Here is a 25,252-nt window from a genome sequence, read left to right as displayed (position 1 = left end):
GACTGGATTCTCAGACAGATAACTGCTCCTGGTGAAACACAACTACAGGAGACAGATAACCACACTACCCAAATCACTGAGCCAGGAGAGAAGGGGCCGAGCTTAAGTCATTACACCAATTAGGGTCCGATTGGAGGGTGGAATGTTTTTGTTCAGAGGACAACTACCTTGCATAACCCTTGTAGCAATAGGTGGTATCCTTGTCCTGAGAATAAAAGAGATCCTGTGTTAGAAGCTTAGCACAGTGTTTGGCAAATAGTAAGCCTTAGGAAAATAGTTACTTTCTCATTTGTGTTTAGAGAGTGTTTTTAGGGGCGCCTGGGTTAAGCATCCAACTTTGGCACAGGTCGAGATCTCATGATCTCGTGGCTTGTGAGTTTGAGCCTGGCCTCAGGCTCTGTGCTGTCACCTCAGAGCCTGGAGCCTCCTTCAGATTCTGTGTCTCTCTTTCTGCCTCTCCCCTGCTCGCGCTTTGTCTCAAAAATAACTAAACGTTAAAAAAAGGAAATATAAATAAGGTTGCTTTACGTAAGTCAAGATTCTACCAGACACTACGCATATTATGTCGACAACGGATTATTCCTTGTTGTTTTACATTGCATTGTTCTACTCTTGATCTATTTATACCAATTACCTTTAAAACTTTAGATACCTTTTGCTTTTCAAAATGTTAAAAGAATATGCTTTTAACTTTTTTCTAAGATAGTGTTACTTTTATTTAGACTTTTAATCTGTCATAACGTTTATTCATTTGGATATAAATTAAATTCTTTTAGGGTGAATCATTTTAGCCTTTGGCTTTAAGCACATCCTTCTTATTTCATCCTTTGGCTCCGTGGACCATTTTTACTTGAAGGCAAGAATAAATACCTGACTTAAAATTACTGTAAGATTTTGCTCGGCACGGGTTCCCTAGGAACAGAACTTGAGTTCGATCTTGTGATACAGAGCCTCCAGTCCCTTGAGTGCGACCGACCCCTGCCCATTGGCACGGCGACAGTTCTCAACAACAGCCTTTGTGAACAGACGGACTGGCTGCAGGCCGTGTCGCCCGGCAGGAAGCTGCTGCCCGCCGGCCGGGTCGTCACCCACGCTTCCCCGGCTCGACGCGGAAAAGCCCGAGCCCCAAGCCCAGCCGAGGGGAGCGTTAGCCCAGGACTGCAGGGCAGAGGGCAATCCTGGTCTCCGGAGCCCGGGTATGTGCGCGCGGGGTGCTCAGTCGGCCCTAAAAGGTCCGAGCCGGTGGGCTCCCACCCGCGTTCCACCATTCCAGCCAACTCAGAGGCGCACCGGTCGGAATCCGGCTCGTCTGCGCCTGCGCCGGCCGCCGGGCCTCACGGGAAGGCTGCCAGCTCCTAAGATGACGGCGGCGGCTTCGGGCAGCTGCAGCGTCGGGCGGAGGCGCCCCCACGTGGGGGCCGGTGGCCAATGGGCTTCCGGCCTGCGTCGCCGGCCGGGCGCGGGAGGCGGAAGTGCCGCGGGCCGCCGCCTCCGTCCGGGCTTGCGGCCCCTGCCGGTTACATAACTCGTTGCGGGCTTCGCGCGGCCTCACTTTTCGGCTGCCTGTGACCCCAGGATGCGCTGAGCCCCACGACGGCGTCCGCTGCCGCCGGCTCCTGCCAGAGGTGAGGTCCCCCGGCTCGGGTCTGCGGTGGGAGCGCTGGGCCCGGCCGGGGGCTGGGGTCGTGAGGGAGGAAGGGGCAGCGCGCACCGGGCGGGCGGGCGGGGGAGTTGGGGAGCCGGCTGGGGGAGGTGGGGACGCGAGTCGGCTGTGGCGGGGCGTGGGACGGCCGGGGCGCGCGCGGCCCACACCGCTGGGTGCCCAGGCGTGTCCGCGGGGTGCCGAGGGGCCCGCGGGGCTCGCGCCGGCCCGGGGTAAAGAGGGCCTGTAGAGTGCCCGGCGCGCTTCCCCGCGTGCCCCCAGCACCCCTTCCCGGGGCGCCTCCGGGCCAGGGCCCTGGACGAGTTCGTGGGGGCAATTTGGGACCAGAGGGCAGACCCGCCGGGTCTCCCTCCTGGTGAAGGGCCTGGCCTTTTCACAGTTCGGCGGTTTGCCGCCGCCTGGCCTGCCCTACCTTCGCTTTGGTACTTGTTGCACGGATTGTAGTTTTTTGCTGACTTGTTTGCCCTCCTGTGAACTCTTGAAAGCCTGGGGCTCTGTCTTCCTCATCTCCCGACTCTTTCGTCCTCAGCTGTACCTTTTGTTTTTAAGACAAATCAATTTCTTTCGTTTCTGGTAGTTTACAGACCGGCACGCAGATCGTAGGACAGCCCCGACCTTCCCCGCCAGATCGGGCACTTCTCAAGGAAGGGTGGGGGTCTGTAGCCCCTGTGATGTGGCCCGGTGGGAAAATTGTGAGGGAGGCTGTGAGCCTTCTCTGGACCACTGACAGCACACACGTTATCTGTGTGCCCCGCGGGTGACAGAGCCCAGGACCCGGAGTTACTCTGCAATAAACGTGGGCATTGGCGGCTTCATCGATCTGTTAAATTCTGCCAAGTCCTGAGCCATAAGATTTTGTTAGTCAGTGGTCCTGATGGAAGGATAGCAGCCCCACACAGTAGCTCCCTGTGTCCCCAGGTGGTGGTTAATTGGAGCCTCAGAACTGGAGAGAACATTGCTGGTTGCAGAAGTCTCACCAGAGGGCCGAAGGCAGAAAACTTCTAGTTAATGATTAACTGATCCAGGAAAGTTCTGTGACTCCGGGTCATCTACAGATATACCACAATCCCTGTGGCATCTTGTGATGTAGAGATAAGTGTGAGAAGTTATTTGTTTGCCCCGTGAGGCATGAAGAAGGGGAGTTCTGAGCAACATTGAACTAAAAGGGGCTGGAGCAAAAACATATTCTCTCATGAAAGTCTCTGAATTGCTTTAAGTTTAGAAGAGAAGAGACTACACACTAGACGAAACTCACAGGTGGCGAAACTCAAGGGTCATCTTTCCAGATGGACAGATCAGTCATGGCAGTGCACATAGGTCTTCACTCACCTTGTTTAGGGATTTTGTTTAGAATCAGTGTGCAGATCGGCCCTTGAAAATGCAGCGTGCCTGAGCGGCCTCCTCATCGGGCCATAGTTTGCTACAGCTCCATCCCCCTGAGCTTCGAGACACCCTGGGATTCTATGTAGACTGTTAAAACTTGTACAAAACTAAGTCTAGGTGTGGTGTAGTGTTGACAGGCCAGAATAAAAAGTGTAGACATGTTTTGTTTTAAGTGTATTTATTTTTGAGAGAGAGCACATGAGCGGGGAGAGGGGCAGAAGGACAGAGGGACAGACAGAGAGAAAATCCCAAGCAGGCTTCACACTCAGTACGGAGCCTGACACAGAGTCTGATCCCACAACCCTGGGATCCTGATCTGAGCCGAAATCAAGAGTCGGATGTTCAACTGACTGAGCCACCCAGGCACTGCTAAAAAGTACTGACGCGTTTTTAAAAGGTCTGTTTGTAGCTTTTACCTCTTCTGGTTATAAGTTGCGGTGACTTTGTCACCTGTTTACGTCAACCAGACCCACTCGCAAACTTCAGATCTGACCTGAAGTTACTTAGCGACAGCGTACCTTCGGCTGGGATGTAAAAAAAGTCCTGGATGCTAGGAGATTTGAGAGATAAAAGATACCTACGAGGTGATGCTCTCACTGCTCCCTGGGGACTCGGCCCTGAGACTGCCTGAGCCTCGGTGTACCATTAGCAGCATTTTGGTTTCTGGCACCCTGAGGTGTGTTTAGAGGGACCCAGAACGCTGACGGTGCAGCCGCTGCTGGTGACACAGCTCAGAGTCCTCAGAGCTCTGCATTTAGGGTGGCACGTGCCTTTGCGGTGCTGAGATAGCCCAGAGGTCTCAGCTCTTGGTGACAGTTCTCCTACCTGGATAGAAAGCTGGCTGCCTCCGAGGCAGCGTCTTCTCTGAAGTGGTGGCCCCGTGTTTACATTTTACCTCCACTGTCTTCCCTCGACATCTGTTTCTAGAAGGAATCCACAAAGCCCTCGAGATTTTTTGATGTCCGTCCCTTGTTTGCAGAAAGGGAGCTTGGGCGATCGGCGCTGTGTCAAGGCTGGTCTTGCTTCCGTCCGTGCGCGTTGCTTTCGATCTGCAAAGTGATGCTGGACTTCTTTCTGGCTTAAATGCTGATTTTTTCCCCCCCAGCAAATGTCTGCAAGTGTCTTTGATAATGCCGGGATCGGGCCTCCTTCCCTAAATCTCATCCTTTATTAGCGTGGCTTTTGATAGGAGCTGGCTGGCAGGCCGGTTCAGGATTAGCTGAGGCCCAGCTATCTCACACTGCTGATTAAAGAGAGACCCATGCATCGGGAACCCCAGCGAGCATACGGTAGTTAGCATTCTGGTGTGGACCTTCAGGCGTCTGCTCAGTGCTTGTGGAATGATAGGAAGGAAGTGTGAACACGGAGGCAGGGCTTTCTGCATGAAGTGGTGTGGGGTCCCAGTCAACCATCGAACCGGTGCCCGATGGAGCCTGCGTGCCGAACAGGCTGGCCGGCATGCACAGTCACCCGAGGTGGCCACAGCACTGAGCTGAGACAGATGGTCGGGTAGAGAAGGAGTAACAGCGAGTGGGGGCCAGTTCCCTGGTTGCATCCTGTCAGCATCTCGGATTCCTCATGTCTTCACCTGAGACTGACTTCCAGCTCCGGCAGGGCCCATGTGGCCGGGGGGGGGGGGGAAGCCACCTGTGAATGCGACAGCACAGAGACTTTTAAATGTCTCTTCAACTTGTAAGAATGATTACCCATTTTGCCCCAAAATGGACTCTTAGTGCCAGCTTTTAACCCCGTGGCCTCAGAATAGTGTGGCATTTTGTGTACTGATGCGAGGAATGAACCTTGTAAACACAGATTCACAGTTGTAGAGAAGCAGAGGAGGTGGTTGTGGAAGGGGACACAGTACAACGGTCCGAGGAAGTCTTTGTTCCCTCTGCTTCCACAGGAAGACCAGAGAAAAGTATTTTGTCATCTGCGACAAACCACGTTACACCGGTTCTACTTCTTGTCGAATAGTTACTGTTGTTAAAAATCAAATCCTGTCCCTCTTTTTTATTTCCTGAGTTCCTGAAACGTGATCTATTTGGGCAGCAGCGTATTGAAATTTGAGCCCATCTTGAAAAGAACCAAAAAGAAAGCAGTTTCATTATATAAAATAGCCTGTGGGTAATTGTCCTTTAGGTACTGGAAAGAAAGTTGGAAAATGTTAATGCAGCAGTATTTACATCTTTTCTGTTGTGTTCATGGGAGGGCTGTTGGATAGTTCTTTCAGACTTGTTTCTTTTTGGAGCCACTCCTGACTTTCTTTGAACTCTTCGGCAGGGCTTGCTGGTCAGAGAGCCCCTGCCGGTTCTATTCTTAGTTTCACATTACAGTGCTTGGTTTCTCCTCTGGCCTCCCATTTTTAACACCTTCGTTGATGTGTGTCTGCAGAAAAGCACACTGCTTGATAAATGGTCACGGCATAAATGTACCTGTGTACGTGGGGCCCCAGAAGGCCCCTTGGTCCCTTATCAGCCAAGCCCTTTCCGGTTGGGGGGAGGGGGAGAATCATTATCTTGTAGGAAACACCAGAAACCATGGGGTATATAGGGGATTCTTAGTTGTGCTTTACATGGCACGTGAATTTCTTTACTGTGAACGTGTGTTCTTAGTAAAACAAAAAGGTTTATAAGAGCATTTCCTTCCCTCAAGAAAAGGGGAATGTTTTTATTTTTTTATTTTCATTTTATTTTAAGTAAGCTCCATGCCCAACGTGGGATTCGAACTCATGACCCTGAGATCAAGAGCTGCACACTCTACTGACTGAGCCAGCCATTCAGTGCTCGGGGAATGTTTTTTTTTTTTTTTTTTTCTTTTTTCTTTTTTCTTTTTTTAACCTTTTTAAAAAATGGTCATCTAAAACTTATAATTTTTTTATTTGGATTTTATATAGCCACTAAAATTGTTTTTTAATAATTACAGGTGTACTTTTTAAAATATGTTTATAATTCTGTTTGGCATCCTCATCCACAACTACCTTCTCTGCTCCATTACAGCTTTGAGTGTGTGTTTAGAACATTTGTTCTTGGTATCGGTGCACAAAATGCCCTGCTATTTCGAGGGTCTAGGGTTTAAAAGTTGGCACTAAGAGATAGTATTTTGGAGCAAAATGGGTAACCATTCGCCTTATAATTTGAAGAGACACTGTAAAACTTCCCAGTTGTTGCTAATTAAAAAAAAGCCCATGAGATAATTTTAATAAAAGCATATTCATGATTTTCACATACCATCTGACAGTTGTTTTTTTTCTGAAAATAAAAATAGTTCAAGCTCATTAAAAAAAAAAAAAAGCTCAAGTAATGCAGAAATGAGTGATGTGGAACACAGACGTCTGCCATAATTCCAGAGGCAAATGCTGACAGGAGGTCGAATTACTTTTAAAAAATAATAAGTTAACCTCATGATCAAGTGTTAACTTATACCAAATTTGACCCACTTTCATAATTAACGTCTCTTTGATTCTGGAGGATCCTAGACTCAAAGCCAGAGAAGCGGAGATTAAAAACCCCCATGCAACAACAAAACCCAGCAGAGGTGGAAATGCTGAAGGAAGGCAGGGAGGCCTGGCTTGCTGGGGGCAGTGGGGAGGGGGGCGGGCAGGGTTACTGATACCTGACTCCCCCATTGGAGTACTTTTTCCTTTCAGAGTGAATAGCTACCACCTGGGTCTGTGTCACCACTGCCCCTGGCAGTGCTGAGAATTGAGAATTGCTGGTGGCCTGCGGGAGAACAAACACTCTTGGTTGGGTTTGAGCCCTAGACAGGGTCCAGTCTTGGGTGATAGTCAAGAATGCAGATTAGGGGGCGTCTGGGTGGCTCAGTCCATTAAGCATCTGACTCTTGATTTTGGCTCAGGTTACGATCTCAGTTTTGTGAGTTCAAGCCCCGTGTCGGGCTCTGCGCAGACAGCACTGAGCCTGCTTGCGATTCTTTTTCCCGTCTCTCTCTCTCTGCACCCGCTCTCCCCCGCCCCCCACTCATGCTCTGTCTCTCTCAAAATCAGTGAACTTAAAAAAAAAAAAAAGAACATAGATTAAATACATTCTTAAATACGTTACCCTTTGATTTCCCCTCTCCCCCCAAATGTGGTATTTACAGGTGTTTTTGTTGTTAAACCAAACTAGTTGACCACTCACTGGATCAGAACTGGGAATTACACTCTGGGTGCACCTTGTCACGCGGCCTCTTACGGTGATCCCAGCTGAAAAAGCCTCGGGGCAAAAGCGCTTCTTTACCAGGCCATCCTTTGGGCCTGCTGTCTCCAGCCTTGAGCTCGGTCTTGGAGAACGTACGAGCTGGCAGCAGAGGCTCATCTCCACGCTCATTTTCTGTTCTGGGAAGATGAAACACATCTGGAGCTTTCCCGTGAGGCGACCATGGGGTCTGCTCATGGCTCCACATCTCTGGCCCCCTGTTCCAGTGTCCCCTTTTCTCCCAGCTCATAGTCTTGTCTGATCTTCCTCTTCATCATTGTCTCACCCTAGATCTGGGCTTTTGTTCTCCGGATTTGACACCGACCAAGTAGGGACACAAAAGGCAAATAGTCCTTTGGCTGCCTGTCTGCCACCTTTGTGGAAGTTCGCTGGCCCGACTGCTGTGATGCAGGCCCTTGGAACAGCCAGAGGGTTCTCTCCGACTGTCTTGAGCAACGTAGCCTTCCCAAGGGGGCTCGGGTGGTCTGAGCGTATGCCCTCCACATCTGGACATGAGGGAAAACAAAATGGAAAAATAAATTTAAGACAAAATAAGATCTATGTCGTCTTGAGGCACAAAGTAAAACTAAAGAGCAAAGCTCCAAAATGCAAGAGGTCCTCTGAACTTGACAGAGGCTTTTGTCTTTGCTTTCTCATCCTTGAGAATCTGGAGGAGGTCCCAGCTGTCAAGTGCCTGTACCCCAAGTTCTCTGGCGCCTGGCTGAGAACTTGGCACCTGACTGTAATGTTTACCATTAGCTTATAATTAATGTGTAGCCCCCTGCCCAGATCTTTTTTTTTTTTTTAATGTTTATTTTTGAGAGAGAGCGTGCACATGCAAGCAGGGGAGGGGCAGAGAGAGAGGGAGACGCAGAATCCAAGGCAGGCTCTAGGCTCCCAGCTGTCAGCACACAGCCCGATGTGGGGCTCGAACTCAGGAACCGAGAGATTGTGACCTGAGCCGAAGTCGGATGCTTAACCGACTGAGCCACCCACGCGCCCCACCCCCTGCCCAGATCTTAAGCAGAGCCATGTGTTTGACGTAGTGGAAGGAGGCACAGAACATCACCATCCCCCCAGCTAGTTGCCTTCTGCCCCTTCTCAGTTCCCCCATCGCATCCACTTTCTGATTTCTGTCACCATCGATCCCTTTAGCTGGTTTTAGAATGTTCTACAAGTGGAATCCTCCAGTATCGTGACTTTGCGTTTGGAGAAAATTGTGAGTGAGAGTTGTGGGCTCCCCTCAGCGTGAGGAGGTGGGTTCTCAGAGGGCGGCTGTTTGGAACCGGAACGCCAGCTGCCTGTTTGCGTCCCCTTGTAAATTATTCACGTTGCTCCTGCACTGAGGTTTTGGGAGGAGCCCAGCCTGCCGGAGCAGCTGCCCGTGTGAACAGCTGGGCTGTGAAGCGTGCTCCCTTTGCCCCTCGGGGCTCCTTTGAACCCTGTAGCCCATTTTACTGCTGTGCTGCAAGGCAGGGTCCTGAATCCATCCCTGCCTTAGTTTCCGTCCCCCTACCCATCCTAAAGGCGAGAGGTTAGCTCATTACTGTTGGGTTTTTCAAGCCTATCACCCTGGCGTCTGCAGAATTTCACATTCCTGAGGGCCCTGTGTCTAACGCTCGCACTGTGGGCGAGCTTGTGCTAATCTTCATTCGAGCCTCACTTGAGAAGACGCCTGGAGTTCCAGGAAAGGCCATGGTGGTACTTCGCCGTGGGTGACGGACTGAGGGTTCAGAAAAGGGATGGACCAAGTCGTGAGCTTTAGAGGGTTTAGAGAGGAGATTCTCGAGGAGGCTGCTGGCTTCCAGAGAGGGGGAGCTGCCGGTGCCCTGTGCGCGTGTGCTGGGGTAGAAGCCGGCCTGAGACGGTCAGGAATAAAGCAGGAAGGTGGCGGCGCGGGTTATGTTGAAGGGAAGCTGGTGGCGGGAAGGCCTGTCCAAGAGCAGGTACACACAGTCCCCAGAGTAGGGGGTGGGTGGGCGGGGCAGGAGGGGATGTGGAGCTGGGCCAGGGACGGGAATGTGGGGTGGCCCTTGGGAAGGGGCCGTCTCATTTCATCTTCGCAGCTGCAGGTAAGAAAGCAGAGGCACATACAGGACAGCTGTCTTGGGGTCACATTGACCCCAGCCTCCTTGCGGGGTCTGAGAGCACAGGGCATAGCATCCAGAGCATAAGTGGAGGGTGGTCTAGCCTCGGCAAGGAGGAAGGACCCTTTTGAACCAGTGGGAGTAAAAGAAGAGAAGGAAGGGAAGGTTCTAGGAGTGCTAATGGGTGCAGTGTGGTCATGGCTGGCCCGAATATCCAGCTAAGGGCAAGGGGAGAGGCCAGAGTACCTGCCAAGGCATTAAGAGAATGGGGTGGTTTTTACAAGTTGAATGTGGCTTGTGTGAGACCGAGAGGCAGTGCCTCTGAAGAAGGCAGAAGCCCCGTGGACCTGGGGCATTGGGGCACGAGACAAGGGGCATCCAGGAACAGGGTTGTCCCGGCCTCCTTGCCTGGAGCGGGAGTGGAGTGCCCTGTGGACCTCGTGATGGCCTGGAACCCCTCTGGGAAGTGGAACAGTTCGTTCTCAGCCCGCAGGTTCTGAGTTCCCAGCACTTGGCAGTGGAAGGGAGATGGAAAGTGCCCCGGCGGACGTTGGGGACATCTTGGTGGCCTTTCCTCCACTTTCACTCTGTCCCTCTGGCTGAGGACTCAGAGGCGGTGCCCAGGTGTCCAGACACCACCCTCTCCTACAACCTGGGAGTCCTCAGGGAAAAGTGGCCTTTCGTACAGGGACCAGGGAGGTCATTTCAGCAGAGAAGGAGGACAGGGTTTGCAGACAGCCTCCTGAGGATGTGGTCGGGGACGGAGAAAGGACAGAGCAGGTGAGCAGGCAGGCCCTTCATTTGCATCTTGGAGAATCTGGTTTCTGTCCCTCCTTGAGTTGCTTCACTCAGCCACCCTGCCCCCCAGAGGTCAGGGGCAGAATGCAGACCCCGGAAACCTGGGCAAGAATCGTCACACAAGCCTGGACCTTCGCAGCTTCATGTTTTAGCTTCACGATCCAAGTGAACTTTGGGTTCCTTGCATAAGAGGTCCCTGCTGTTGTAGTGTAGATGTGCCTATGTCTTGTAGGGAGGCGTGCTGAAATGTGGCCTTTGTGTCTGCGGCTTCAGTGTCACATCCACCAGCATCCCAGGGCTTAGGTGGAGGCCCGATTCGGGGGCCTCTGCTCTGGCTTCACCCGTGGGCCCCTGTTCTCTAGTGAATCACCAGGATCCTTGCTCCATAAGCCCCAAGAGGAGCCCATAGCAATAGGAGACTGGCGCATGGTGGAAGGTTCTGGAAGAATAAGTGGGGGTTCCTTCAGGTGCCAGAGGTGGGTTCCCTGTCCTGCTCTCTGTCTGTGAATCACCCACTTGCCACCCCGGCATCTCGCATGCACCGCTGCCATCTCTACGCTCGTCCTCCGACTCCCTTCCTTCCTGTCCGACAACCTCAGTGAGCCACGTTCTCCCTTTCGCTGCCTTCCTGTCCTTTTCTCCACCCGCTGTCCGTTGGGCTGGGACACACTAGGCACTATAAATGCTGCATTTTCCCCTAGTTGAAAGTGACTTTCTATTTTTAGATGAAGGCTTATGAAAACATGGAAGTACTTTTAACAGGGACATGAGAATCCACAAATCGGTGTGTATCTTGGAGCCCGGTGGTTTTCTTGAAAGTCAGACTGGGAACAAATCCTGCCACTTTGGTCAAGAGCCTTGTCCCAAGGGTACTAGGGAAAGATTGACAAATCCCAGGATATGAGAGATGCTCGTGTATTGTGGATGTCATCCTTTGCTATCAGGCCTCACGGTAGGGGGTTTTTAAAAAATCTTTTAAAATCAGTTCTATCGGGGGCGCCTGGGTGGCTTGGTCGGTTAAGCGTCCGACTTCGGACGTCATGATCTCATGGTTCGCGAGTTTGAGCCCCGCGTCGGGCTCTGTGCTGACAGCTCAGAGCTTGGAGCCTGCTTCACATTCTGTGTCTCCCTCTCTCTCTGCCCCTTCCTTGCTCATGCTCTGTCTCTGTCTCAAAAATAAATAAACATTAAAAAAAAATTTTTATAAATAAATAAATAAAATAAAATCAGTTCTATCGAAGTTTAGTACACACACGACAGAATGCACCTGATGAGTTTCAGCGTGTGTGTATGTACGCGCATCTGTGTGTGTAACCACCACCGCCACCTAGAAAGACCACATCCTGTCCCCTCAGGAAGTGCCCTGCCCCCAGCCTCCCAGGTCCCCAGCCTCAGGCAACCTGACAAGTCGAGGCCTGGCTTCCTGGCTGTGGCCATCCGGACCCTGATCGCCGGCTGCTGGCTGCCCTTGCTCCGCTCATTCCGTTCGCTGTGCTGGAGGGTCTGGTGGGAGCGTGCCGACTGCGTCCTGTCCCGCACCTCCTTTCCGTGGGAGCTCAGAGCACGTTTGCCGGGGACCAAGAGCACAGTGGGGCACGGCCAGTGAGATCCCTGGGGCTCTGCCAAGGGCAGTGAGGGCAGGCAGTCACGGCACCCCGTTTCGGGCTGGCTCGAGCCCATCCAGCACCAGATGAACTGTCTAGAGAGCTGTTCCTGGAAAGAGGAGGACGTGAACTTTCCTGGCACAGGCCAAATGTTGGAGCTGAGGGTTGATTTTTAGATTCATCTGGTGATTTGTGGTTTGTGTTGATTTCTCACTGGGGGGTGGGATGGGGTGTGCGTGTGATGTTTCCTTTCTCAAAAGCATTTAAGCTGCTACCCTGTGAAAACTCACAGACAGCACAGATATTCTTGGCTGAGACTCAGTAGCTTCCTGTGATCGCTTCTTGCACAATGACCGACTTTTTTTCCTTCCAGTGTGAACTAATTAGGATCGGCCCAAATCGGGGGTAAGCTACCAGGTTGGCCTTGGCGCACTGGCAGTTCTTCCCCGTCTCTAAGTCTGTATCTCCTGCCGGGCTCCCTGGTCTTCAGCTTTGTCTTCCCAGGGGTCCCCACCCTACTGGGCTGGCACAGACGGTGGCAAGGTCTGGGTCCCCCCTCGCCCCCTCCAGTGGGCACTGGTGTGGGTCCCTGCAGTTTGACTTGCAGGCTGGAAAGCTTCTGATGGTCTCCAGAATCTCCTGTGACTGCCTTCAGAAAGACTCTAGCATTCCCTGTCAGGATTAGTTCGGTTTTGTTTTGAACCGCTTGATGGAGATCTCCTCCACATGCTGTCCACTCCACCTGCTGAGAGAGTGCCGTTCAGTGTCTACAGTGCGCTCACAGAGCTGTGTATCCGTCACCACGTTCGGCTTCAGGACATTTTCACCGCTCCCGAAAGAAGTAGCATCCCCGTAGCCGCCACCCTCCAGTGCTGCCAGCCTCTGCAACCACACTTCTACTTCCTGTCTCTCTGGATTTGCCTGTTCTAGACATTTCTTGTAACTAGAATCCTAAGATAGGTGGCCTTTTGTGTCTGGCTTCTGCTCAGCATCATGTCTTCAGTGTCCATCCCTGTCGTAGCCGGGGTCAGTATAAATGTCCAGTGTGTGGACAGACCACATTTTATTGGTGTGGTCATCCATTGACAGGTGTTTGGGTTGCTTCCACTTTAGGGCTGTTTTCGGTGAGTCCGTACTGGACTCCCACTCACCCTCCCTCCTTTGCTCAATTTAGGGGAGGAGTTGTGTCCTTGTTGGGGTGTTGATATTTATAGATCATCCTGTTTGGCCACTTGGATTGGCAGCTGGTGACGTGTTGGGGTTTGTCCACCGGGATTTTCCCCTGAGATTGTTGCAGCAGGGAGAGGGGGGTGCCCCTCGTCTCAGGAGCCTTCTCTGGAAAGACTGCACTGAGGGACAAGGCTTGTCGTTGGCCTTGGATGATGTGGGGCTGTTGACCTGTGACTCAGAGGCTCCGGGTTTGGGCCGGGGCTTCCTGCACTTCCCAGTTCTCTTGGCCGGAAGGGGAAGGAGTTGCCCTGAACCGACCCTGTGGCACATGCATAGCATCTTGGGCAGCTTCAAGCCAGCTCCTAAAACAGTGCCCTGTGTCCTAGGACTACATGGTGAGTGTCCTGTCGCTCTTTAAAACATCAGAGGAGTTTGAGGGCTGCTTAACTCGGGTCCTCAGCAGTATTCACTGAGCCCATAACCCCCTGGACCGGCCGCCAGACCCACCTGGGATCCAGAGTGTGGGTCAGTGAACCAGCCCTGGTTTGAGAGAACTCGCTCTTCGGGGGAGGAGGTGCACAGAGGCGGCGGGCGTCCCTGCGGGGTGTGGTGCTGCTTTTCCAGGTGCCAGAGGCGTTTAAATCCGTCGCCTGGCACACCTGCCATCTATATCTGACACTCCGCCTCTGTGGGAAAGTCGTTTACTCGATTAGGAACATTTTCAAACAGTCCCTTCGCGTACTCTCATCCAATTGGACGGTTACTAACATTTAGCCCTAACCCTAACTTTGCTCCAACTAAATTAAGTTACAGGATAGTCTGTCGTTTTGCCTCTGCATATCCAGTATGCATCTCTTAAAGAATATGGACATTCTCGGGAGGCCTTAAAGAATATGGATATTCTCGGGAGGTCATGATCTCACAATCTGTGAGTTCGAGCCCCGTGTCGGGCTCTGTGCTGACAGCTCAGAGCCTAGAGCCTGCTTCGGATTCTGTGTGTGTGTGTGTCTCTCTCTGCCCCTCCCCCACTGTACTCTGTCTCTTTCTTTCTCAAAAATAAATATTTAAAAAATTTAAAACATGAATATAGACATTTTCTGTACAACACTATTCTTATACCTTACAAGGTTAATGGCACCTTCAGTTGTTGTTTTAGAGACTTTGTGTGTGTGTGTGTGTGTGTGTGTGTGTTGTGTGTTGTGCCGGAGAATTTTTTTTTTTTAAAGTGTCAGAGGTAGGGGCACCTGGGTGGCTCAGTTGGTTAAGTGTCCAACTTCGGCTCAGGTCGTGATCTCACGGTTTGTGGTTTAGAGCCCTGTGTCAGGCTCTGTGCTGACAGCTCGGAACCTGGAGCCTGCTTAAGTTTCTGCGTCTCTCTCTCTCTCTCTCTCTCTGCCCCTCCCCCCTTCTCTCTCTCAAAAATAAACAAACATAAAACATTAAAGAAAATTAAGTGTCACAGGTATACTGCATGGATTCAGAATCCAGCTAAGGGGAATGGGGGGTCAGCAGGTGAAAGCCTCTTTCCAGTTCAGGTGAGCCTGAACTGGTTTGGTGCCTCCAGCCCTGAACCAGGATCGATGTTCAATAAAGTTCAAGGGAACGTCTCTGGACCGGCCAGACGGTGCTAGTTAGCGGCTGGTGGTCACCAGCAGCCCACGTTAATGGGCTCTTCCTCTTCAGCTCCCAGCCCGTTGGCGTCAGCGGCTCGTTCCAGCGTCAGCACTGCCCTCTGGGGCCTCACCCTTTCTATTTTAGAGGCAACTCAGACTGGCTGGCTAAGGCCAAGCCAGAGACAAGTCCAGGCTCAATGTCCGAATCCATCCTTTTGTGGGACAAGGGAGAGTTACCCCTGCTTTGCGGGTTGTACAGAAACCTGCAGGGGAGTGGCAGTTTGTACCGGACTGTGACTGCGGGGGTCCATCCTGCCGTTGGTGGGCGGACCCCTCAAGCCCGTACACTCAGGTTCTTTGGGACAAAACGGCCCTTCGCTTGGGATGACTGGGGAACCACAGCCTATCCAGTGACCGCTAGTCTATATTTTGGACGGGGATGACTCATAAAACTCAGGATTTGACACTTTCGGTTGACCGGTCCATTTCCCAAGAGGTAGCTGGCCAGTTGAGAGGCATGAGGTTCCTGGTGTCACACTGGAACGTTCTGGGCCACAGGCCGCATCCTGGATACCATTGAGGACGGGTTGGAGCGGACGGCCACGGACGAGCGGAGCACTGGAACAGCCCCACTGTTTAGGAACCAAACAAACAGTGGATCTGTTGTTGACCCCGAGATCGGGCTGGACAGAGTTTTGTTTCTGAAGGCGCATTCCAAGAAAGAAAAAAAGCAAGCAGTGTGGGAAGGTCAGATTTGCTTAGTCTGGTGATATTTTTTGTTGCTTGGTTGCTGTATTGGTTTGTGTTTTTTTTTGTTTGTTTTGTTTTAAGTAGGCTCCATGCCCAGTGTGGGGCTTGAACTCACAACCCTGAGATCAAGGGTAGTGTGCTTTACCGGCTGAACCAGCCAGGCGTCCGGGCGCCCCGTGCTTGGGTTTCGTTTTGTGTTTGGTTCTGAGAACTCAGATACATGCCGACCCACAGATGGGGCTGCCTCGTCCCAGCAGGCCTCCCAAGTTAACTGTGGTGACAGTTCGTGTCCCTTGTTATGTCAGCACAAATGGCTGTCCGTGCCCTGCCCGGAAGGAGGGTTTTTTCTGGGTCAGCTTAGCTCTTGGGGGCTTCGTCAAGCTCTTGTATCCAGGGACCAGCTCTGTCCCCTTCTGAGTGACAGGTCTCCAGCAGGGCTCCTGCCGTAGACACCAGTTTCTAAGGTGCAGGTGCTACCTTGACTGTCGCCTGACCCACGACCTATCGGGGTCCACCGGGCCTCAAGCAGGGACAAACCCGTTCCTTGTCCCAGGGGGTGTCCCATTCCGTCCCCCTCAGATCCCTGCGTCAGGGCACCCGGTGCTGCCGGGAGGGCCACAGGAGGGGTCCCCACCCTGCAGACCCCACACGGGCAGTGTGCAGGCACTGGTTGAAGACACGGAGGGAGGAGGAGAGAGCAAGTCCCCTCTCATTTCAACTCGAGCCAGTGCTCCGAGAGGGACACGTCGGGTGGCGTGGTCCCCACCCCTGGGAGTTTGGCGTGTACTGGAAAGTTGGAACCCAGTGTGGCCACAGTACCCCTGCCTCCTGCAGCCCTGCAGACCACCCCACAGCCCCTGCCGTTCCCAGCCGGAGGGGCTCCTGCCCTCAACCAGCCCTTGGCTGGCGCTTGGCCTATTTAGCAGCACCTGGTCCCATGGCCGGCCTTCCGAGGGGCCCGTGTTGCTGAGCAGAGCGTGCTGGGGTTATGTGTCTGGGGCTTAGAGGGTGAGCGGCACCCCCACCGTCCCAGTGGTCAAGCCTGGCAGTGGAAATCAGCCCTGGCAGTTGGCACATTAGGACATGTCCTTCCCGGAGACCCACACAGGAACGCCTGAAGTCTCATGGGAACCGGGCCCTAACAATGTCAGGGCAACAGGAGCAGGTGACCTTGAAGCATTGTCACAGGCCCTCACTTGGGCTGGCCGAGTGGCGAGGGCTGAACTTCCGGGTCCCCGAGACCTTTGAGCATCACCAGGACTGTCTGGGTGCACACTCACAGAACGGTTGCTAGAGTCAGTTGGGGCCGGTAGGGAATGACAGTCCTCTCCGGGGTCCCGTCCCCCAACATTTATTATGAAAAAGTTGGAACACGTCGAGAAACGGAATGTGTGGGCGGTGAGTTCCCACACTGTCTCTTATCTGCCACCCGTGTCCCGTGGTTCCTAGCACCGTGTCCATGTTTGCCTCCTGAGTAGTGAAGTCTCTCGAACCACTTCAAGTTCGTTTCACACCCCACGATGCCTCCGTCCAGCGTATTTCAGTGCGCATCTCCCAAGACTTCCTACGTAGTTACGCCCTTTCACGTCCGGGACAGCCAGTAGCAGCTTCGCAATACCGTCTGCTCTCCAGCCCCTGTTTATATTTCCCCAGGTTACTTTTGATTTGTTCTCTTTTCCCAGTGGGGGTTTACACATTGCATTTGGTAGTGAGTCTCCTTGTCTTTTTTAGTCTACTTTCGTTCCTTCCCTTTCTTTCTTTCTTTCTCTTTCTTTCTTTCTTTCTTTCTTTCTTTCTTTCTTTCTTTCTTTCTTTCCCTTCCTCCCTCTCTCCCTCTCCCTCTCTCTCTCTCACACACACACTCTCTCTTTCCACAACACTGATCTCTGGAAGAGACCGGGCCAGTTGTCTTTTAAGATGCCCCACATTCCGTGTTTGTTGGCTGTCGTGGTGCCGTTAAACTGAAGCCTGTGTGCTGAATTCAGGCCCAGCGTTTTGGGCAGAACCCTGAGTGGTCAGTGTATTCTACCTCGTGGTTACAGGGCGGGCTCTGTCACTGGGGGCACGTGGGGCTGCTGGACCTGGGTTGGCAGGTTAGGCTTTTTCCGGGGGTCAGCAAATCCTGGAGATGCAGGCGCTTTGTCAGAATCCAGCCTTCCTGCCCCCCCTTCCGTTAATTGACACAAAGAGGCCGCTCCATCAGCAGCCTGGACTGAACGTACTTTCCTGACTTAAGAAAAATTTTTTCACTGTTTTATTTATTTTTGAGAGAGAGAGAGACAGAGTGAGACAGAGTGTGAGCGGAGGAGGGGCAGAGAGAGGGAGACACACAATCCGAAGCAGGCTCCAGGCTCCGAGCTGTGAGCACAGAGCCCGACGCGGGGCTCGAACTCAGGGACCGTAAGATCATGACCTGAGCCGAAGTCAGACACTCAACCGACTGAGCCACCCAGGTGCCCCTTTCCTGGTCTTTTAAAAGGGTTGTTCGCAAGGCGCCAGGCTGGCTCAGTCAGTGGAGCACATGTGACTCTTCATCTCGGGATTGTGAGTTCAAGGGCCATGTTGGGTGTGGAGATTACTTAAAAAAAAATTTTTTTTAAAGGCGCCTGGGTAGCTCAGTCAGTTAAGCATCTGACTTTTGATCTCAGCTCAGGTCTTAATCACAGGGTGGTGAGTTCAGGCGTCACATTGGGTGTGGAGGTTACTTACAAAACAATTTTTTTTTAATAGGAATGGAAGATCCTTTGTAAAATAAATAGGGGCACCTGGGTGACCTCGATGGCTCAGTCGGTTAAGTGTCTGACTCTTGATTTCGGCTCAGGTCATGATCTCACAGGTCCTGAGATGGATCCCTGCGTCGGGCTCTGTGCTGATAGTGTGGAGCCTACTCGGGATTCTCTTTCTCCCTTTCTCTCTGTCCCTCCCCTGCTCGGGAACATGAGCTGTCCCTCAAAATAAACTTAAAACTTTCTTAAATAAAACACTTACAAAAATAAAAAGAGTTGTTAGCAATTCATGACCCCTGATCTGAACTTCAGCCTGTCTCACGGGCTCTCTTCCTGCCCAGTCTTTGTCTGCAGGGGCGGGGGTGGGGGGGGGGGGTGGGGAACAGCTCAGCCAGCAAGCGCCACTTCCCCTGGAAACCTAGCCATGCAGCCCCAGAGGGGGCCAGGGGCAGGAGAAGTCGGGTGTGAGCCCCTGAGCTCTCCGTGGTAGAGACTCAGCAACGGCTGGCTGGGGTTGGGGTTGGGGGGTGGGGGGGTGGCGACAGGCAAGAGGAACCAGGGAGAAGCAGGCAGGTGTGGGCGCTCCAGGTCCTGGTCTGCAACCTGGGGGCAACTGGCACCTGTGCTGGGACTGTCGTGAGGGACAGAAACGCTCGGTGCGGTTACGAGGAGACGTCCGCCCACGGGGGATGAGACTAGTTTTCCCGTCTTGCTGCCTCACAGGTGACAGGTGGGGCCAGACGGTGAAGGGGTGCGGCCGCCCTCCTGACGCTGCCTCCCGCCCTGCAGGTGTGAATGACAGAGGTGGTGCCGTCCAGCGCCCTCAGCGAGGTCAGCCTGCGCCTCCTCTGCCACGATGACATAGACACCGTGAAGCATCTGTGCGGCGACTGGTTCCCCATCGAGTAAGTCGAGCGGCGCCGGCCGCCCCCCGCTGCAGAGGGTTGGGGTGGGGAGCGGGCAGGGGGACGCGCACGAAGACTTGCTGCGAAGGCCAGGACGGCCTGTCAGCGCCGTGGCGGCCCGGGGTCACGTTGCCTGTCGCTAGGCCTCGGGCCCTGCCTGCCATCGGGCTCCCTCCACCTCACTGTGTCCCTTGTGCGGAGAGTTCCGCCCTGGGCTTTACGGAGAATCTTTAGCCAAAAAGCTGCCGAGCGCAGTGCCGGTGACGACTCAGAAAACGGAGAAGCAGCTTAAGTGTAACGTGAGGCCTCGGTTGCACACGTCGGGCTCTGGGCCTGCAAGTACTGTAGTATTCAGCCAGGGAAAACCCTGTGGAAGAGAAGAGGTATGTTGGTCGATGAGGGTTTTTTTTGTGTTTGTTTTTCAAATGAGCCGGCAGATGAGAAAAGTAGAGTAGGAGACAGCCCTGTGCCCATCCTGCTGCTGTTTAAAGACCTGTACACGATAAAAGCCTGCGAGGTCATACAGCACGTCACGGGGTGTTGTCAGTGGTTTGTGGGGAGGTGGTTGCAGCTGCAGCTTCGTCTGTCCGTCTGTCTGTCCTCCTCTAACTGCTCGTGCAGCGGTTGCGGTGGGAGAGATAGGTGCAACTTCGTATTTACAGGCTCCCGGCTGGGAGCTGGGTAACTGCCAGGGGTGAACTCGCAGCGAGCACTGTGCGGGGAGCTGTGCCGACAGTAAATCCTCAGTTCTCATCACAAGGATTTATCATTTAAAAAAAAAACTTTTAAAAATTAAAAACGAACTAGATCTTGCATTTCCATGAGTCCCGCCCTCTGATGGGTTGTGTCACCGGCCGCGCGCGCGGGGAGGGAGGGGAAGGGCGAGCGTCAGCCTTCTCGGGGTGTGGGCGCAGCGGCTTCAGGGGTCACCGGGGGTGCCGTCCTTTCACCCCGCGGTCCCCTGCGCGGGTCAGACCCTGCACCAGGTGGAGCCGTGCTGGGCTGGAGCCTCTGCCTCTCCTCACAGCTTCCTGTGCCTGAGGCCCCAGGTTCCAATGACGGTGAAGCGAGCTGCAGTCCCATGGGCTGCGTGGTGGTGGCAGCTCCGTGTCCCGGCTGCCACACCAGCCGAGCGCTCTGGGGTCAGAAGATGACGGTGCGGGGAGGACCAGGGGAGGGGTGTGGGCGACGCTCAGGTCCCATCGAATGTGCCAGTGGGTGGTCAGTGGCCTCTCTGCTATGTCACCGCGAGGGTAGGGCACCCTTTTCCAGCTCTGGGTCTCAAGAAAGGCGTCTCAGTGTTACCTGTTGTCTGTCCCAAGTTAAAAAATGAATGTACACCCCCATCAGCCCTCCCGACTGTGTCTCCTGGCTGTGGCTGAGTCTGCCTTTTCATTACTGCTCCCAGGGCCTTTGCACAAAATGTTCTCTTTCCTGCTCCCCCGGGCGGGGAGTCTTGTGAACAGCCCCCGGCAACCCTGGCCACACTCTGCCCTTGAGGGCTCGTCCCCATCGCTACCTGGGAGGTGCAGTGAACCCAGATGCACTTGGCTGTGAACTTGGCCCACACCCCCAGTCTTGAAGGGGTCTCGTAGAATTCTTGGAAATGACCCAAGTGTCTGAGGGTCATCTCTTCCAGCTGCCCCTGCACGTCATGCTCTCGTGGAGAGAACGTCATTGGGAGTTTTTTTCCTCTCCTCTCTTACGTGAGGATAGAAAAATCATTTTTCCCGTCAGAAATCCCCAGTGCCGTCTAGACAGATTCCTGCTTTAAGAAGACCATTTGGTGTAGACGGAGTGGTGGACACACAGACTCCTTCTCAGTCATGGAGCAGTGGGCAGAGCGGCCCCGGGTCCCCCGTGGTTCCGCAGCCAGAAGCCCAGCATCAGCGTGTTCACCTGACCTTGTCCTCCCCCTCAGGTACCCAGACTCATGGTATCGTGATATCACCTCCAATAAGAAGTTCTTTTCCCTCGCCGCCACCTACCGGGGCGCCATCGTGGGAATGATAGTAGCTGAAATAAAAAGTAGGACCAAGATACACAAGGAGGTGAGTATGTGTGGTGAGGAGCTGGTGGTCCCCGTCGCCGGCCGGGCCTGCTGGGGGTGGTGACCGAAGCACGCGCCCTGCTCTGTGGCCCTTTCTCCCGGGAGCCCAGACCGAGTATGAGCCTCGGGGGTGTACGTGGCACCGTCACCCACGTGTTAAATGAAGGACCTACCGCAGGCCTCCTAACAACTGTCATTTCAAAGTGGGGGCGGGTGTAAGTGATGCCCTGAGAATCCCCGGAGTTGTCAGGGGCTCTGGAAAGATCTGTGACTTGTACTGGCAGCAGTGTCATGGAACTGCCACCTCTGCTGTGGTTGGTTGAAGGACACGGTCAGTTCCAGTAAGAGGTTAGGGAACATGGAGAATTTCCTTTCATCCGGATTCACAGACCCCTCCCCGATCTGAGAACTGGAGGGTCTGTGGGCCCCGTGTCCACAAGCTCTGCTCTGAACGCACAGTGCGAGGCCACAGCCACAAATACGTTGTTGCACGTCGTCACGTTGGATCAAGATTGTGCCTAATGATTTTGGTCATCTTAGCGACTGAGCTGTGTTTCCCACATGGGTATTTACTCCAAGGACAGGAAGGAACCCGCTGACAACCTGCATTGGTTCTGTCTGTTCAGCTTCGGTTACTTCTTTAAAAGTAGAAGAGGGACAGCTCCCTTTTACAGACCCGACCCACTCGAGCGGACCCCATCTTGCTTGTGACTAGATTGTGGCAAAGGTAGTTTCTGTTAGGAGTGACTTTCTATCCCAGCTTCCTCCTGGGCTTTTTGCTTCCGGTTCGTCTTGCACGGTGGCCGGATTCATGACTCTCCTGGCTCCAAATGCCATCCCCGGAACCAAGGAGCACGCATGGGTTGGCCTGCCATGTCACTCTGCCCGGTGTGGGCCGCACGGGGTGCTGGGGGGGGGGGGGGGGCACTCGAGCCCCCACCGCCTTTACTCAGAGACCACCTGGGGGCAGTGTAAGGTCCTTGAGACAAACCTTTTCAGACCTCATCCAGCTGTCTTGTCCCAAGTGCCCAGTACGTGCCCACACCGCGCAGTTGTTCCCTTGTTACCGCTGTAACCTCACACCCTATGGTCCTGCCACCCCCACACGTCCCCGAGAGGAGCGGCTTTTTGTGTGTGTCCTCAGTTTAGCCATTTGCGCCGCAAAGCCTCGCACCCTCTTGTCTCTGTGTGTGTGTGGGGGGGGGGGGGGGAGCCTGTCCATCATCTTTGCTCTGTCCCCTCCTACCCCAGCACCCCACAGGGGTTGTGGCGGGAGAGTCGGCCCGTGGGATGTGCCAGCACCAGGACCAGGCCCCTCAGCCGTTAACCTGATTTTCTTTCTGACTTTTTCTTCAGGATGGAGATATTCTAGCCTCCAACTTCTCTGTTGACACACAGGTCGCATACATTCTGAGTCTGGGAGTGGTCAAGGAGTTCAGGAAGCACGGCATCGGTAAGGCACAGCCGTGCTCACGGTGTTTGGCGTGTGCTCCAGCCACCGTGTCCAGTCACGTCCCATGCGCTGGTGACGTGCCTGTAAATGTCCCTCGTCCCGCTCTTCCCCCCGTCCTGCGTGGACTTCCGGCCTCCCACCCCTCCCAGCAGGTCCCCGGCCCCACCTCCCTCCACCCCATTGGCCTTCGACCCCTGCTTCTAGCACCCACTTGCCAGGTGCAGACAGCAAAGGCCGTCTGGGTGATGGCTTCATTCCCAAATATGACCTTTTTTTAAAAGTTTATTTATTTAGGGGCGCCTGGGTGGCGCCGTCGGTTAAGCGTCCGACTTCAGCCAGGTCACGATCTCGCGGTCCGTGAGTTCGAGCCCCGCGTCAGGCTCTGGGCTGATGGCTCGGAGCCTGGAGCCTGTTTCCGATTCTGTGTCTCCCTCTCTCTCTGCCCCTCCCCCGTTCATGCTCTGTCTCTCTCTGTCCCAAAAAAAAAAAAAAAAAAAAAAAAAAAAACATTGAAAAAAAAAAAAGTTTATTTATTTATTTTGAGAGAGGGACAGAGCGTGCGGGGGTGGGGGGTGGCAGCAGAGAGAGGGAGAGAGAATCCCAAGCAAGCTGTGCGATGTCAGCGCAGAGCCTGATGCGGGGCTCAAACTCAGGAACCGCGAGATCATGACCTGAGCCCAAGTCAGAAGCTCAACCGACTGAGCCATCAGGCGCCCCCCAAACGATCAGATTCACAACACTCCCAGATGTCCTCGTCGGGGAATGGGTCACCACACACACAGTTTATGTCAGGTCATGAGGTGTTGCTGATTAAGAGTAGAAAACGATTGACAGCCAGTCCTAGCTGCCCTGTGCCAGATGCCCGTCACGTGCAGGGGGCTGTGCCCCAGGTGCCGCTCCAAGCCCCTGCTCTGCCCCAAGCCCGCAGGCAGCAGTCTCCCTTTGTGACTCAGGCCTGTCCGTTCTACCTTTTCCCTCCACTCAGGTTCGCACTTGGTGATGTCTGGAAGCTTAGTGAGTCTCCGCCATGGGCCCGGCCCCACTGAGGGAACTGCCTGACCCCCATGTGCAGTTCCGGATGCCTGATGGTCTGCCCCTAACGAGCCCCATCTGGCCGTGGCATTCTAAGGGCTTTGACTGAGCGGTTGCGGGAGTTCGTCTGTGATACCGTGGCAGAGATCTCTGTAGATCTGTAGAGATCTCTGGCAGTCTCGCTTCCTCAACTGCCTCCTGCTCCCTGCCTGCCCTGCCGTGCGTGACTGTCGTCCCTTCTCCTGCAGGTTCCCTCTTACTCGAGAGCTTAAAGGATCACATATCAACCACCGCCCAGGACCACTGCAAAGCCATCTACCTGCACGTCCTCACCACCAACAACACAGCAATAAACTTCTACGAAAACAGAGACTTTAAGCAGCATCACTATCTCCCCTATTACTACTCCATCCGAGGGGTCCTCAAAGATGGCTTCACCTACGTCCTCTACATCAATGGTGGCCACCCTCCCTGGACAATCCTATATCCTTTACTTCTCAGGGGTGAGGGATATGGCTTCCTAGCCACAAGGGTGGCTCGCAGGGCCAGGGCCCATGCACCAGATGGAGCCGCCGTTGCCTTCCCATGACTCAGGAGGCCAAGCTCACGGGACGTGCCGTGGCTAGATCTGGTTGTACTCGAGTGTTTCTCAGACTTCACCCGTCACGAGGTGTGGGTTTTAACCCCTTTGGCCAACGATCCATGCTTCCAACAGATGCCGATTGGGAGCCTCCTTTTCCAGGTGCACAGGAGATGCACACAGCTGTCAACACAACAGCGGGTCCCCTGCCGTCAGGGGGCCCGGCCCGTGTGCCGTCCGTCAGGGGAGGAAACAAACAAGGTGAAAAGAATTGCTGGCTGTTTGCAGCCCTGGGGTTCGGACCTCCCTTTCCTGAGGCGTGTCACCCAGAGCTGTGTCCCCCCTCACCCCCCACACGCCGCTCCCTCCTCTTTCGCCCTCTCTGGGCAGAATGGGCAGTTGGGAGGCCAGGAGGCTTCCTGATAGTTCAGGATGTGGCTCCAGAATGCTCTGTGTGAGGGTGAGCCAGCAAGAAGCTGATGAGGCGAGCGAGGCTAGGGTTTATCCGTTTTACGGGGACGTAAACAGGAGGGAGAAGCCTGGCCTGCAGGCTCCCCGTGCATGTGCATGTGGGCCTCTTGCAGCTGTCCGGGAGGTCGGCACCGTGACCCCTTCCTTGTCCCAGGGCCCTGCCGTTCCGATGCCTGAGTACGGGGTCAAGTTGGGACATTCACTCTCCTGCCGGACCTCTCCCCCTGGCGCCCCGTCCCTTTCCACGTGCCTGAGCTCTGCTCACCCAGGAGGTGCTCTCCGACCCAGTGCCACCCTTTATTTCTTTGCACGGTGGAGCCGCTCCGGCTCACGAGGCTTTCCAGCACCCTACAGAGGCTTAGCGGGCTTTTGGCCTCCTTCCTGAATGGCGGCGTCTGCATGCAGGCCTGCGGCTTACCGCGTGGGCCTGCTGACCGTGCCGCCAGGGGTGCGTGGGCACACAGGGCGAGTCGATCTTCCTTAACAGAGCCGCACGGACTACATTCAGCACCTGGGCTCCGCTCTAGCGAACCTCAGCCCCTGCTCCATCCCGCACAGGCTCTACCGCCAGGCCCACAGCCTGCTCTGCAGCTTCCTGCCGTGGTCCAGCATCTCCACCAAGGGTGGCCTCGAGTATAGCCGGACCATGTGACGCCGGCTGGGCGGCCTCCGCCAGGCCCCACCCTTCGGCACCCCGCAGAACCCGCCTTCCTGGCCGTCCGACTTCCATCCTCTGCAACAGAGCTGGTGGCCGCTCGCCGGGCCCGTCGGCCT

At 54.2% G+C, this 25,252-nt stretch overlaps 1 protein-coding gene across 2 annotated transcripts; it reads left to right on the top strand.

The window, feature by feature from the left end:
- Positions 1–1,480: 1,480 nt before the first annotated feature.
- NAA60 (N-alpha-acetyltransferase 60, NatF catalytic subunit) lies at positions 1,481–25,252 on the top strand. Of its 2 annotated transcripts, XM_060648287.3 has the most exons (6): positions 1,484–1,625; positions 18,777–18,892; positions 20,814–20,943; positions 22,299–22,395; positions 23,676–23,910; positions 24,974–25,252. In XM_060648287.3, exons 2-6 carry the CDS (start codon positions 18,783–18,785, stop codon positions 25,128–25,130), a joined length of 729 nt encoding a protein of 242 aa, XP_060504270.1. In that variant the 5' UTR covers positions 1,484–1,625; positions 18,777–18,782; the 3' UTR covers positions 25,131–25,252. The 2 variants fall into 2 exon arrangements, with proteins under 2 accessions (XP_060504271.3, XP_060504270.1); XM_060648288.3 differs by lacking the exon at positions 24,974–25,252 and having other exon boundaries at positions 1,481–1,625; positions 18,711–18,892; positions 23,676–24,869.

This window comes from Panthera onca, chromosome E3, assembly GCF_046562875.1.
Source record: "Panthera onca isolate mPanOnc1 chromosome E3, mPanOnc1 haplotype 2, whole genome shotgun sequence".
Lineage (NCBI taxonomy): Eukaryota > Metazoa > Chordata > Mammalia > Carnivora > Felidae > Panthera > Panthera onca.
Note: the sequence above shows the minus strand (reverse complement) of the source record. Positions and strands in the feature narration are given on the sequence as shown.